Here is a 14,757-nt window from a genome sequence, read left to right on the forward strand (position 1 = left end):
CTGGTGATTTTGATTCCTCATTTTATATCTTTCATCATCTTAAAGGATACAACATAGACTAGTGATAGTGCTTCTTTAAGGTATAGACGCAGGGCTGATTTCTCTCTGGTGAGAGAGTTATAAAGGTAGGATACAAGTGCCTTTGGAGTTGTAAAATCAAAAAGCTTGAGGCTTGTTGGTAAAGCATGCTTTAATCTCTTATTATTTATGGTGGAACACAAAGGATTTCTTGAAGCCCAGTACTAAAGAGTTTCTACTCTCTCTGTTTAGGTTTTTAACCTACTTATTGATAGATTATTAGTTACTAACAGTGACAGCAAAGGATGAGAACAATTCAAAACCAGCAGAGGCTAGACAAGTAGGCAGAAATGATATTTAACACTTCATTTCTTGTCTTGTATAGCACAGAGCCTTATTATGTATATTTTGCTAACTACACAAAATTTAAGTTAGTTTGTAAGAGAGCTTAATTATGCAATTATACCTATATTGTATAATGGAATCTTTAATTTTATTGGTGTGGATACTCCTTCCAGCAAGGGAGATTGTAGTATCTACTGAGGATTAATAGTGTGTGTTTTAAAAGAATTGCTATGCATGTATAACCTATATCTGATTGCTTAGTATTTTAAGGAGGGGGTTGGATAGAGAGGGGATGAGGGGTAGAACTTAGAACTCAAAGCTTTAGAAAAAAGCAAATGTTAACAAATTTGTTTTTACATGTAATTGGGGAAAAAATAAAATATATTTTAAAAAAAAGGCGTTGCTGTGTGGCCATCTGGGTGACATACACTTCAATGAGCCTAGCTAGGCAGGTCCACTGCTGACAGATATATGGTCCATTGCTGTTGCAATCATGAATTCTTTCTCTTTGGTGGAATCTGGCATTTCCCTGGTGTAACCTATAGGGTCCCAGAGTCATGTCCATGCTGTAGTTGAGTTACAAGTGTAAGAATGGAGGGAAGAGGTGAGAAAAAATTATCCAGGGGGTCCATTAATCCATTAATTAGGTACTACTACCAATCATCAAATGAAGATGCAGAGATAAATTTTTGCTGATTTTTTTTTTTTAATGCTCAGAGCACAGGTTTCTCTGTATGAAAAGTCAGAGTGTCTGAAGTATCTGCTTCCACAACCTTATTTAAAATTTAATTGCATAAACAGCATAAGAAAATGGAATTTTGCAGAAAGTAAGAGGGGAAGATAAGGGCATATATGTCTGGAAACAAGTGACAGAAGGGGGAAGATAAGAATACCTGTCAACTGGTCAAAACAGGACCTCTGACATTTTTTCCAGCCTTGATTTTGTAGGTATGACCTTTGAGCTTCCAGGAACAATATCTGGAAACTTAAAATAGGGACTAGGGTAGTGTCCTTTTTATCATAGTGGTAACAAGAAACCTGAGTCAGAAATTCACTTGCCACAGTTTTAGATTTATTTTGTTGTACCATCAGTCATCAGAAGGCTTTTTTCTTTGGTGTTTCTCTCTGTAAGGTTCTCTTGTGGCCTCAGGATACAATAAATACTCTAAGAAGTTTGGTTTTTTTTTTTTTTTTTTTGCAAAGTCTTAAATGTATTTTTTAGTGTAATATCAACAAGTATTTATCAGACACCTATTATACTAAAGTGGTAACAGATAGGTGGTTTCTAACTATAGAACTATAAACCAAGACATGTTAAAAGAACCAAAGAAAGACCCATTATATATTGAGTAGTCCACCATGGGACATGCCCAAGAGTTGCATAGGATAAAAAGGTAAGGTAGAGTTATTATGTATACCAATGAAAGAAGTACTCTCACTAAAGCAGTCTATTGACATCATTTCTTGATATGTTCAAAAAAAATCTTGCAGTTCTATTAATTTGCTAATTTAAGTGGATCTATTGAAACAAAATTTAAGTGGTAATGTTTCAGTTTAAGGCCTCAAATCATTTGCTCTTCTGGGCCCATGAGAGACTGTACTGCCTAAGGAACAACCTAGCCAAGTATAGAGATAATCATCAGGTTGCCTATAGCATTCTGAATGTTTTGGTCATACAATTCATGAAGATTTTATGAAGTTGCAGAGGCAGGCATTGTGATCAGTGCTAGTAGAGAGTGTACCCACCTGATAAAATCAAATACCTTCAAATGCTGAAGGTAAGGGTAATGTCGTTTTTAAAAAATCCCTTATTTAATCTACTTTGTTTCCCTTTTAAGGAAAATGTATTACAGTCCAATGACCATCTACAAGTCTGTCTCAGAATAAGACCTTTCACACCATCAGAAAAAGAAAATGAGTCCCAGGTTTGTATGTGGTGGTTTTATTTGCTAAATGTTTTTGAAACTTTTAAACTTCAGTAGAAGGGCAAAAAATATAAGTAAGTTTTTTGTTTGTTTTTTACTGCGCTAGGGCTGCATATATGTTCAAGATTCAAATACTATTCTACTGAAAGATCTCCAAAGTCTAGCTGGGCGGTTGAGTGAAAAATCCTCTGGGCAGATCGCACAGAAATTCAGTTTTTCCAAGGTAAGTACAATTGTAGTAAAGAAAAATGATTCTCATAAAGTGTGTAGTGAGATGATGAGCTTTGTCTGAATAGTAATAGACAGAGCTTTGCTGAAAGTAATGCATAATTAAAAATAGACTGAATACATTTATCCCTGCTGAATATAATTTTATTAGATTCATCTTAATGCCCTTGCCTACTAACCTTTTTGGATCCTGACTCTCATCCATTGTTAGCTCTCATTCCCAGTTTTGTGTCTACAGAAGCAATGAGTATGCTATTCATCCCTTTATCCAAGTCATTTCTACAAATGTTAAATAGCATTGGGACCAAGTACCCCAGATCTGTCCTTTACTGAAGACCTTTTTAAATTTATACTGAACCATTAATGATGGTTATTAGTTCTTTGAGTAAAACCATTTAACCAACTCAGAATCCATCTAATTTTATTCACATTCATCATTTCTTATGGCAAACTAGTATTATATTACATTCACGTTCTACAGTTCTTTAGACGTTTCCCAGTTGATGGCCATGTATTTTGTTTTTGCTTTTTTGCTACTACTGAAAGTGCTACTATAAATGTTTTGGGGGTACATGACTCCTTTTTTTCTCTTTGACTTCCTTGCAGTTTATGACTAATGATACAGATATTTTAGTCACTTTTTTTAGAATAATTCCAAATTGCTTTTCAGAATAGTTGGACCAATTCAAAGCTCCACCTGTGGGACATTAGTTTGCCTGACTTCACAACTCCTCTAATACTGGCAAAGATAAGAATAGTCAAGTGTGAAGGGATTTTCATTTTTCTCATATTAGTGATTTGAAACAGTTTTTCTTATGGTGGTTGGTGATTTGCAGTTTTCTTTGAGAATTGTTTGTTCAGATGATTTGACCACTTACATACCTGATAATGGCTTTTAGTTTTACCTATGTGTGTTTGTTCTCAGGACTAGAATCTCGGCTTTATGATTTAATTCTTTTTCTACAATATATCTCAACACTTGAAAGATATATTACTTATTTTATATGAGTACTCTCCTTAGTGCAACCCTTCTGTAAGTTAGGAGATTATCTTTGAGAAGTGTTATGGTAAAGTAATTCATTACTCTGCAGCCACTGTGGTAAAAAGCCTCTCTGAACATAAGGTGATCGTTGGAGAACAAGCTTGGGACCTGTATTTGATCCCTTTCTGGCTTGATGTGACCTACTGGAATGGAATAGCTTTTGAGAACTGAGAGTTTCCCTCATGCCATGGTGAGGTATCAGATTAGGACTTTGATTGGTGGCAGTCTTTCTGTAATATCATAACAAAACGATTATGTGGAGCAAAGTGTTATAAATGCCACAAAAGGGGGGAAAACTGGGCCAAGGAAGTTCAGGGTAGCGAGCCATGATACTTGGTGGGTCTCAGAGAAAACTTCATTCAGATGGCATTTGAGAGAGGTAGAATTTCAGCAGTTGGGAGTCAGGCTGAGGACAAGAGGAAAAGAAAATCTTTTCGAGCAGGAATATTTGAGCAAAGGTTTAGTAGTGGGGAAGCAGAGTGGTTTTAGAAAAATACTTGGACATCATCTTTCATTTGTGAAATAACAGAATTGAGGATATATTCTGCAGTTGCCAAGTTAGTGATTTCTAACTGACATATACAAAATTATCTTGGAAATGATCATTTAGGTATTTGGTCCTGAAACTTCACAGAAAGAATTCTTTGAAGGGAGTATTATGCAACTGGTGAAAGACTTCTTGAAAGGAGAAAATCGTCTGATTTTTACTTATGGTGTAACCAACTCTGGCAAAACATATACATTCCAAGGTAAAGGATGAAATGTTTAAAATGTTTCCCACAAATGGCAAAAGTAGCAATATAATCCTTAAGTTTTCATGGCATACTCATTTCTATGTCTCAGTTACATAATAGAAATGTTTCTCCTTTTTAATGAAATTGAAGAATTGAGTACCTGTATCACATAAAAATTATTTTACACTGAGAACTAACATTCATATAGCATTTTTCTTACTATTTATTTCCCTTAATTTTGATAACACTATGAGGTTAAGTATGACAGATAATAACTGTGTTTTACAGGTGAGGAAATTGAGGCTCAGAGTGGTTGTTAGGTGGCCTTTCCATGATTTCAGCTATTAAGGATCAGCTTTGAATATAGGACCCTCCTGAGTCCATGTCCAAGGTTATTCATACTTATTGTCTTCATATCTTTTAATTGAGACCAATATCTTTAGCTACAAAGGAACCACCTGATAAAAACCAGAAGATAAAAATTCACAAAAAGTTACCTACAAGTAGAGATTAAATTAAGTATCAGGCCAGGGAAAACTTGAACTTTACATTTTACTTTAATCTCATATTTTGTGAATATGTATCTTAATATTTGGGTGTAACAGGTCTTGAACAAGAACAGTAGTAAATTTATTGTCAGCGCCTTTAAGTAGTTGTAATGCCTTAGAGTCACTGGTGTCCCCTTCTCACTTCTACCTCCTTTTATTTTTATTGATACCTACGTGCCTGCCTTGTATTAAAGAGTCCTTAAGAAACTGGGGAAGACTTCTGACATCCCTTCCTCCCACCCCCCTGCCAATGATACCTTGAAATAATTTTTTATTAAATTGTATTCTCAGGTACAGAAGAAAATATCGGTATTTTGCCTAGGACAATGAACATGCTGTTTCATGCTGTTCAAGATAAACTGTATCAAAAGATGGACCTAAAACCACATAGATGTAGAGATTATTTACGGTTATCCTCTGATCAAGTGAAAGAAGAAGTTGCTATTAAAAATGCCTTGCTTCGTCAAATTAAAGAGGTATGACTTAATATAAATATGTACAATGTATATACAGTGTGACCTCTAGAAAATGTTCAAATGTCTTAGTTTTAATTCTGTTCCCTTTGCTTGTTAAAATAGGGAATAGTATATTGCTAAGTGTATGAAGCAAAGAATAAGAACATAGATAGCTCATACTAAATTGTACACTCTCAGATGCCCAGATGTTTTAAGTGATTTAAAATACCTTTCCAAAATTTGTTGGGAGGTTTCTCTTGAAGGTTCACCAGTGTTTTAGGATTTGTCATTGAGGTGAGAAAGGGAGCTGTCCACTTAGTGTTGTTCAGACTAATATGCAATTCAAGGAAGAACTGAGTCTTTTGCTAATTTTGAGAGAATTAATTTTGATGAAAACTATTCCTTGCCTTCCTTGTAAGTTTCAGGGTCTTTTCCTGTTTTTCCAGGAGACTCTGTGATGGGACACAAAGCTTGTAAGGCCTTGTATTACTATAATCCCTATACCAACCAACAACAAGTTTTTTGTGAGTGAAGTAGTACTATCATAAGTGTCTGTTCACTTGTACCCTGACTGAGTCCTTGATGTGGGAACTTTTGTCATTAGTGTTGCAAGGGGAAAAAAGTTACTACAAGCTATTCTTCCAGGAAATTCTGTTCAGCATGGGAAACAGACTGTCAAAGAATGACTAACTGGGTTGGTTATTTTGTTTACTGGCTGTCAGAAAAAACCCCCACATGTGATGTTTTTAACTCCTAATCTATATCTTAATGTTTGCTTTTATTTTTAGGTTGCTATTCGAAATGGTAGTTGTGACACCTTGTATGGTAAGGTTTCCTTCCTTACCTCCCTTTCTTTTCAGCATGTTGATCCCATTGACATATGCAAATGTTATAGGCTTTCAAAAGCACAGGTCTAAATTTAATCCATGTTAATGACATAGTAACCTGTATTTGATAACTAAAATTCATCTGTTTTGAAATGTCAAAGTCCATAGAGAATTTATCTCCAGATAAATTATATCCAGACAGAATTTTTATTCTCCACAGATCCTGCTATTATTGAAGATTTCTCATGGTTGTGTAACATTGGTGCTTAATAAATATTTGTCACTTTGAATTTATGATGAAATTGGAGTCAGGGGTAGTGAAAATGCAACTTTGTAACCTGTAGATTCTTGTTCATTGTCCAAAGATGCTTTAGAAGGGATGTTAGATTGTATTTCTACAGTGGAAGAGAAATAGGAAAAAGAGATGGAAAAAATAATTTTTAAAAATACCCCATTGGACTTTTTTTGGCTTAGTGCTTACGTAGATAATTTTCTTTTCTTTTCTTTTGGACAGGAAGTTGGAACTCAGTGAACATCTCAGATTTTGAAGACTCCAAAGATTTTGAACAACCTAGTTTGAATGTGGAAAATACAGTGAAATTTTCAGTTTGGGTTTCTTTTTTTGAGATTTACAATGAATTTATTTATGATTTATTTGTTCCTATATCAAGTGACAAGTTTCAAAAGAGAAAGATGCTGCGTCTTTCTCAAGATATCAAAGGCTGCTCGTTTATAAAAGGTAGATATTAAATGTGGAAGAAGGTCCTACTACCCAAGCCTTTGAACACTGAGTTATTATAAAATGAAATTATACTCATTTATTCTTTAATAAACTTTTGTTGGAGAAATTGTAATCTTTAAGGGAAGAGCCCAAGTCAGGGTTTTGATGGGTTAGTCCTTCTTCCATAGTAGTCATTTTATAGGTGTTGTAAAAATACCTGCATAACTTTGCCTAGACTGACTGGTTAAAAATCGTAAACTTTTATCACTGCTCATTTGACTTTTGAAACATTGACCCACTTTCTCCTGCTTCTGTTCTTTTAGATCTACAGTGGATTCAGGTTTGTGATTACAAGGAGGCATACAGACTTCTCAAACTAGGACTGAAGCACCAGAGCTTTGCATCTACAAAACTCAATAGTGCATCTAGCAGAAGGCAAGTGAGGGATAAAGACTAGAGCTAGACTACCTAGGGATAATCAAACTTGGAAACAAAACTCTCCCTTCCTTTTTGAGGACCAACTAGGCATTAGGCTGCCTTTGATGCTACATTTTCAGAAGTAGTGCTAGCTGTTCCTCATCCATCTACTGGAACTAGGAGAGAGATTGGGGCGGAGGTCAAGGCTTGAGTTTTCTGCATAGACATGATAGCTGAAATCTTGATAGCGTTAAAACTGTTTTAAATCAAAGCATTTTGCAACCAGGTGTGAGATTTTAGGGTAAAATCTGTCACTAAAAATGTAATGACAATCATTGTTTAATCTTTGTTACAGTCACAGCATATTTACTATTAGAACATTGCAGATTGAGGATTCTGAAGTGCCCCATGTAACAGGAGTCAGTGAGTAAGTAAGCGTTCTCTTAAAGGTAACTGCTTTAAAAATATGTTCCAGGGCTGCTCTCAAAATTAACTTCCCTCTTATGCCTCCTCTCCATCTTGCCCAGACTATCACTGTGTGATCTGGCTGGTTCAGAACGAAGTATGAAGACCCAAAATGAAGGTGAAAGATTAAGAGAGACTGGAAACATTAACACTTCTTTGCTGACTCTGGGAAAATGTATCAATGCTCTAAGGAATAGCCAGAAGTCAAAGTAAGTGTCACTAAAAATAAACACAACATTTAGACATAACTTTGTTGTGCTGAATACAAGATTCTCAGTGGAGGATTTAAAGGTAAATATGGACAACAATTAATTACAAAGCTTGAAGAATCTGTGATCTGAGACTGTAGAGGGAGTACATCCCACACTGGTGAAATTGAAAGCAGTCTATTAAAGTGTGAAGTACTACGATTTTATCCATATAATTCTTAGAAGGGTTTTACATAATTTCCCCTCATCCTTCAGTTTTATTATTTTCTTTCTAAAATAAATTTCTATTGATATCTTTTAAAAAATGGGTTTTTATTGACATTGTCTGTTTCTTTTATCACTACAGTTATACTAAATATCCTTCTCTATGCCCACCTCCCCACCTCCAATCATTCTATGTGACAAACAGTATTTTTTTTTTTAAGAGAGACAACCAAATCAGTTCAACTAGTTGATATATTGAAAAAGTCTGAAAATATGCAATGTGTAGCACTTGTGGACTTCTCACTTCCACAGAGGGGTAGATTGGGGGTGTCTTCATATTTATTCCAATCTTGCTTGATTTCTATAATTCTGCTATATTTTGATTTTTTTGATGTCTAGTTATTTTTTCATTTACTATTGCTATCTTTTGTTTCTGCACCACTCAAATTTCCTGCTATTTCTCCCCTCCCTACTCCCAGAAAGCCATTTCATATAGCAAAAGACATTTTTAGAGGAAAAAAAGTAGAAGAGAAAAATAAGCAAAACTGGTCAATACATTGAAAATCTGATATTCTGCATCTTTGTACCCCCTTGTTCCTTCCATTCTGCAAAGGAGTTAGAGGTGGAAGGGAGATGTTTTTTCCTTTCTCTTCTTTGAGAACAAACTTATTCTTTGTACTTTTTAAATATGTTTTTGATTGCTTTGTGGTTTTTTCACCATTTACTTTGCGATTGGCTCTGCTTACTTTACAACTCTTCACGTGAGTCTTTTTGTCCTCTGGAATTCATCACATTTGTTGTTTCTCATAGCATGGTAATATTCCATTATATTCAGATACAGTAGGTTTTTTTTAATCCATCCTTCAACTGATGAACTTCTGCTTTGTTTCCAATTTTTTGCTACCACAAAAGTGCTGCTACTGTTCTACGGTTTTCTAATTTTTTTTTTAATTTGCTTCTCACGTAGTGATTTGTGGATTGTGTTTAGTGTTGAGAAATATTTGATAAAAAGCATTTTGGAAGTATAGTATTAATGTAAATATTGACTTAGTAAGTAGAGGTATTATTCAAATCATTTACAGAAATGTAGCTCTTTAAGGTTTGCAGAATGCTTTACAACATTACCTTATTTAATTCTCATAGTAACCCTGTCAGGTGGTTTCTATTATTATCCCTTTTTTTATGGATGAAGAAACTGGGAATGGAGGGTGTTAAATGACTTAACCCAGAGTTCAGAATCAGCTAGTAAGTATTAGAGGTAATATTGCAACTCAGACCTCCTTGACTCAGAGTTTGGCACTCTTATCTACTATAGTGCAGAATATTCCTTATTTGCAGGTATTTTGAGATTACAAACTTCTGATGTAGTGTGTTCAGGGTCTGTAAAATAGCTTCACTCTCCCTAATGTAGTTTGCTTGTTTAGTTTAGAGCCAACATTGTTCAAGATCAGTTAGCATTTTAGGTTAAATAATCAGCCAACATGTGCTACCAAAGTACATCATATACTTATGACAGAGTGCTGGTAAACTGAGCCCATTAAAAAATTTCAAATGTTATTTCCTTTATGACAACATAGCATAGATTTCTTGTATGACTTTTTTAGGCCAAACCCCAACCCCACCCCCAAACTCAGAGACTATTTCACCAGGTACCATGCAGAATTAGTAGAAGGCAGTTGCCACTTTAGAGAATGTTTTCCAAATAGGCGTTATGCCTATAGTTGTTGAATTATAAATTCTTGTATAAGTTGTCAGCAACTGGCTTTGAAATCTATTTAAACACATACTCACTTAAATTTTTTTTTCTTTTTTAGGTTGCAACAGCATGTGCCCTTCCGAGAAAGTAAACTTACCCATTATTTTCAAAGTTTTTTTAATGGCAAAGGGAAAATATACATGATAGTCAACATTAGCCAGTGTTGTTCTGCCTATGATGAAACATTTAACGTGTTGAAGTTCTCAGCTGTTGCCCAAAAAGTAAATATATTTTAACCACCATAGTTGTTTATATTATTTTTCATTCACTTTTGCCAGTATGGTATGGTATACTGAATAATTTTTCTTTGAAAACATAATAGCAAGTAAAAAAAATTATTAATTTAAGATTTATTTGAAAATTAAACTTTATAAATAGTTCTCTAAAGGGAATACAAGTACTGAACACACCTTATTCTGGTGCTAAATGAATTTTTAAATATGTGCTAATGGACACATGCCAATTATCTGCATTGCAACTTTATCTCTGAGGTTAGTTGATTCTGTTGTCTGTCTTAATGAATATTGTGCTTAAGGGGTTGGATGGGGGAGTAGGAAAAATCTTGCTGGTACTTTGATATTGACCCATCTGGATAGGTTATCTGAGTGTTCCTTCTTTCCCCATGTTTCCTCTTAATAATTTGAATAATCAAGTTGATTAAATATAAAAATGCTAAAAATCTCTTAGCACTTTTGGGATCTGTTAAAAATCTGAGTTGTCAGTTGATTTATCTAGATCCTTCACTTAAGAAAAAATACTGGATATTTTAACAGGTTTTTGTTCCAGATATTTTAAATTTTTCTCAAGAGAAACCATTTGGCCAGACTAAATCTTCCAGAGACACATCATTCCTTGCTAATAATGCAGATACTAAAATGTTAGAAATGAAGAGAACCACCATTGAATGGGAGAGGAGTCTTGAAGATTTGATAGAAGATGAAGATTTGGTAGAGAATTCTGATGAAGTTCAGGATGACCATAATATGGAAGAACTAGATATGACATCGGAAGAAGAAAAAACTGTCAGCAAAGAGGAGTGTGCAGTATGTATTATGACAGACTGTGTCCTGTTATTTTTCTAGAACTTTAAGATCTTTTACTCTTCAATAATCCCTCAGGTTTCTCTTTTCACATTTGCATGTGCCTCTTTGGTTTCCAGCTTAAATACTGTCGGTTGGCTACTTATTATTAGTTTTCCTATTTCTTCTAAAATGTAGTAGGAGAGGAGGAGAACAGTTAACTTGGATTTTCATGATTTAAACAAAAGTGTACCCCCTGAAACAGGGAGCCACCAGGCTGCCTAAGAAGGGGCAAACTGGCCTAGTCGGAAATGGAGCAGATCAAAACTTCCATACAGCTAATAAGTGGGATTGAGCTCATGAGTAGCTCCTATACTTTCAACTTGGGCAAAATTGGGTGGCCCAGTGTCCACCTCACCCATTTGCCCCTAAGAGTAATGCTATCTATGTTTGGGCAACATTAATCTTACTGTTTAGAAGAAACATTTATATAGGTTTCTCAAAGATACTGTTGCTTTAAAAAAAAATTCATAGGTATAATAAATATAAGATCGGAAAAAGAAAAATTCACACTTCATTGTTTTCTGAAGAAGGGAATATTTTGTCTTGGAGTGATCTTATGGGGTCTTGTAAAAATTTTAGAAACTGCTGTCACTGATAGAAGACTTGAAGAACAAACTGATAAATGAAAAGAAAGAAAAGTTAACCTTGGAATTAAAAATTCGTGATGAAGTTACGCAAGAATTTACTCAATACTTGGCTCAACGGGAAGCTGATTTTAAGTAAGCTAAAAAATTTTAGTTTCATTCAACCTAAGAGACATTTATTAAGTCCCTTGTCTATGCCAGACACTATTAGATGCTATGTATATTTGAAAAATAAAACTCCTTGTGGTCAAAGAGTTTACTTACATTCTTGTGTGAGGGGAATTATGTGTATGTTAGATATTTATGTACCAAATAAATATAATGTTGTAGGGAGCATTAACAGATTCAGGAAGAGCTTTTTGTAGGAGCTAGCATTTTCTCTGAGTCTTGAATGTAAGTAGGAATTCCATGAAGCAGAGATGAGAAAGGAGAACATTCTGGGCCTGTGGGGCCGCTGGGGGATTTAAGATATGATGAAGTATACTTAGTCTAGTCTTGCTAGGATGCAGAGTGTATGAGGAAAAGTAATGTAAAATCAGTATGGAAAGATAGATTGGTGACCTTTTATGAAGGACTTAACATGCCATAAAAAGAAGTTTATATTTTATCCCAAAGCAGAGAATCTTAATCTTTTTTTGGTGTCATATAACCGTTGGGCAATCTGGCAAAGACTGTGGATCCTTTCTTCAAATGATTTTGAGGCAAACAGGGTTAAACTTGCCCAAGGTTACAGAGTGTCTGAGGACAAATTTGAATACAGGTCTTCCTGACATCCGGCTCAGCCCTCTATCCACTGTGCCACCTAGCTGCCCAATTATGTCCTTGTTTCTCAGGTGACAGTGACTGATGTGTTCTTGTACACTCACCCCTCTTCCAGTCTCTGTGCCACTGAGTATTTCAAATTATGATACAAGGTCATCTGCAAAACAAGGCCTTTTGCTTTTTGAATCATGAGTTGGTTTTCTTAGTAAATGGGAAATCTGAGTCCCACAAAGCTGCTGCAACACTTTGGTGCTGCAACACTTGTTATTTTGTTGCCTTTTTTTTATTTTTGGGGGTAATATTCTGAAAGATTGGAAAAGAGATGCCTTCTTTACAAAGGTGAACTTATTTTGTTGCTCAAGTAGGATTTATTTGTTTTATGAAGGGAATCCCTTCTTCAGGAACGTGAAATGTTAGAGGAAAATTCTGACCGTCGGATGGCAATTTTTAAGGACTTGGTGGCTGACTTTGAAACTTCACGTGAGGAGCCAATGGATGAAACTTGTACTGTGAAAGTTGAATCCAAGGTGTGTATGTGTTTTTAATTTAAAGAAATTGAGGAGGAGCTCTGGTATTATCTGTATCATTTAACACAGATTTTAATATACTTTTAAAAGCCCTTAATTTATCTTGATATTTATTAAGCATATCATAGTCAAGGATATGTACAAATGTATGACTAAGCTTAATTAAACTTGACTACATAATCTGGGACAAGTTACATGTGTAAAGAATTTTAGAGCCTCAAATGTGTCTATTTTTGCCCCCGAATTCTGATTTCATGGTTTTCTATCTGTTCTCTGTTTGAGCCTTGTCCCTGAACCATTACTACTGTTTTCATGTGAACAACCAGTTTTGCTAAAGACAAAACATGCCTCATCTAGAAGAAGGTCCGTTTTTACCATGGCTGGGGATTCATCCCTTCCTTAATGTTTTCTTTTTTGTTTTTTTTGGGCAACTTCTAGTTACTGCCCTTATAGCCCAGTGGAGGGATGGGAACTTCTTACCCTTACTTATTTTTGTGACTATGTCAAGGGTTTGAGGGAAGGGATATGCTGTCTAGAATGTATAATCAATTTTCACATAGGAACCTAAATGCCATGTATAAGTATTCCTATGGGAAACTACGTTACAAGTTCTAAGCAATTGTTTTGGTAAAAATTGTTTGGCCTCTCAGATCTTATAGATTTATTTTGGCTATGTGTCATTTTCTTGCTTAAGACTGGTGAAAGGGAAAAAGTCCTTCCAACCAGAAGTGAATTTCTTTTTATAAAAATAGCAACACATTTAACAAAATAGAAGATTTTCAAGATAGCATTGCTCCTGTAAATACAGAGCACACTCTCCCACAAATATATACATATCATTACCCGGGCAGGTAGCATGCATAGGGATCACCGAAATGTAATAACTGGAGAGACATGTCGTATTTCAAGACCTGAAGATGATGTCTTATTTACCACTCTGCTCTTAGTTTGCCTCTTCTGACTGAGCATGGCATCTCTGATAGCCAAATTGCTCTCTGGGCCTGTTCCTCACTGGGCATGGTGGTATGTCTATTAGACACAACATTCCTACCATCTGTTAGAGGTATGGTGGCAAGAAATAGACTACTGCCTCCGTAGTCAAACTACCACATCCAGCCATCAAAGGCCAGAAAGGGCCACCTGCCTAAGACTGATCCCTTTGAGTGGGCTGTTAGTCAAAGCCTTCCATTACATATAACTGCCTTGTGGTTAGTGACTCTTAAATCTCCTTCAAAATCTTCTCTGGTCTAGCTGTTAATGAATTTGAGCCTGAGAATTTTGCCTAAGGAGACAAGATCAGTTTTCTCCACTTACCTAGCAATATCCTCATCTTTCTTTTATGTACCTGTCAACAGCAAGGCTTAATACTTTTGATGCTGCAGAGCTTAATTGCTTTGGTGCTGAAAAGCCTCAATTTCTCTACATTTCCCTCAAGTAAAGAATTTATCATCACATCTTTGAACAAATATCAGCATAAGTTGACATATAACATCTAGCAACATAATACATTTTAAAGACAAATGCCTAAATGTTGCATGTATACTAAAACTTTATTTAACTAGTATTAGCACATGTAATTAATACATAATTTATAATTCAGTAGCACTCGTAGCATTTTGGCATATATTGAACTAAGTAAATGTACATTTCTCAAATATGAAGCATGACATATGGCAGTTCCATTCAATGAACAAGTATGTAGATCTCAGGTGGGAATCAGAGAACATGCTCCTTAGCAGTAGTGCTTAACCTGTATTAACTGATGTTTAATCCAGCTATACCAGACCCATAAGTGATATACATCATGTAGCCAAATGTACAGAGACTACATGTTATCTGCTCAGTGACAATTGGCATTGTTTGACTGCATAGGTTAAACACTTGCACTTTTAAACCATCACGCTGTGA

The 14,757-nt window shown here is 35.2% G+C and overlaps 1 protein-coding gene across 4 annotated transcripts in view; it reads left to right on the plus strand.

Moving 5' to 3' along the window:
- The window catches only part of KIF20B (kinesin family member 20B), a 101,700-nt gene that overhangs the window by 11,841 nt on the left and 75,102 nt on the right, over positions 1 to 14,757 (plus strand). For 3 of the 4 annotated variants that reach the window (XM_072625006.1, XM_072625015.1, XM_072625023.1), the window contains exons 3-15: positions 2,202 to 2,288; positions 2,395 to 2,511; positions 4,169 to 4,307; positions 5,132 to 5,316; positions 6,084 to 6,120; positions 6,637 to 6,861; positions 7,167 to 7,278; positions 7,616 to 7,687; positions 7,788 to 7,934; positions 9,953 to 10,115; positions 10,668 to 10,937; positions 11,556 to 11,695; positions 12,708 to 12,849. In XM_072625006.1, coding sequence (XP_072481107.1) covers positions 2,202 to 2,288; positions 2,395 to 2,511; positions 4,169 to 4,307; positions 5,132 to 5,316; positions 6,084 to 6,120; positions 6,637 to 6,861; positions 7,167 to 7,278; positions 7,616 to 7,687; positions 7,788 to 7,934; positions 9,953 to 10,115; positions 10,668 to 10,937; positions 11,556 to 11,695; positions 12,708 to 12,849 — 1,836 coding nt within the window. The remainder of the gene's footprint in view (positions 1 to 2,201; positions 2,289 to 2,394; positions 2,512 to 4,168; positions 4,308 to 5,131; positions 5,317 to 6,083; positions 6,121 to 6,636; positions 6,862 to 7,166; positions 7,279 to 7,615; positions 7,688 to 7,787; positions 7,935 to 9,952; positions 10,116 to 10,667; positions 10,938 to 11,555; positions 11,696 to 12,707; positions 12,850 to 14,757) is intronic. The other variant, XM_072625032.1, reaches the window with a different exon arrangement.

This window comes from Notamacropus eugenii, chromosome 1 (genome assembly GCF_028372415.1).
Source record: "Notamacropus eugenii isolate mMacEug1 chromosome 1, mMacEug1.pri_v2, whole genome shotgun sequence".
Lineage (NCBI taxonomy): Eukaryota > Metazoa > Chordata > Mammalia > Diprotodontia > Macropodidae > Notamacropus > Notamacropus eugenii.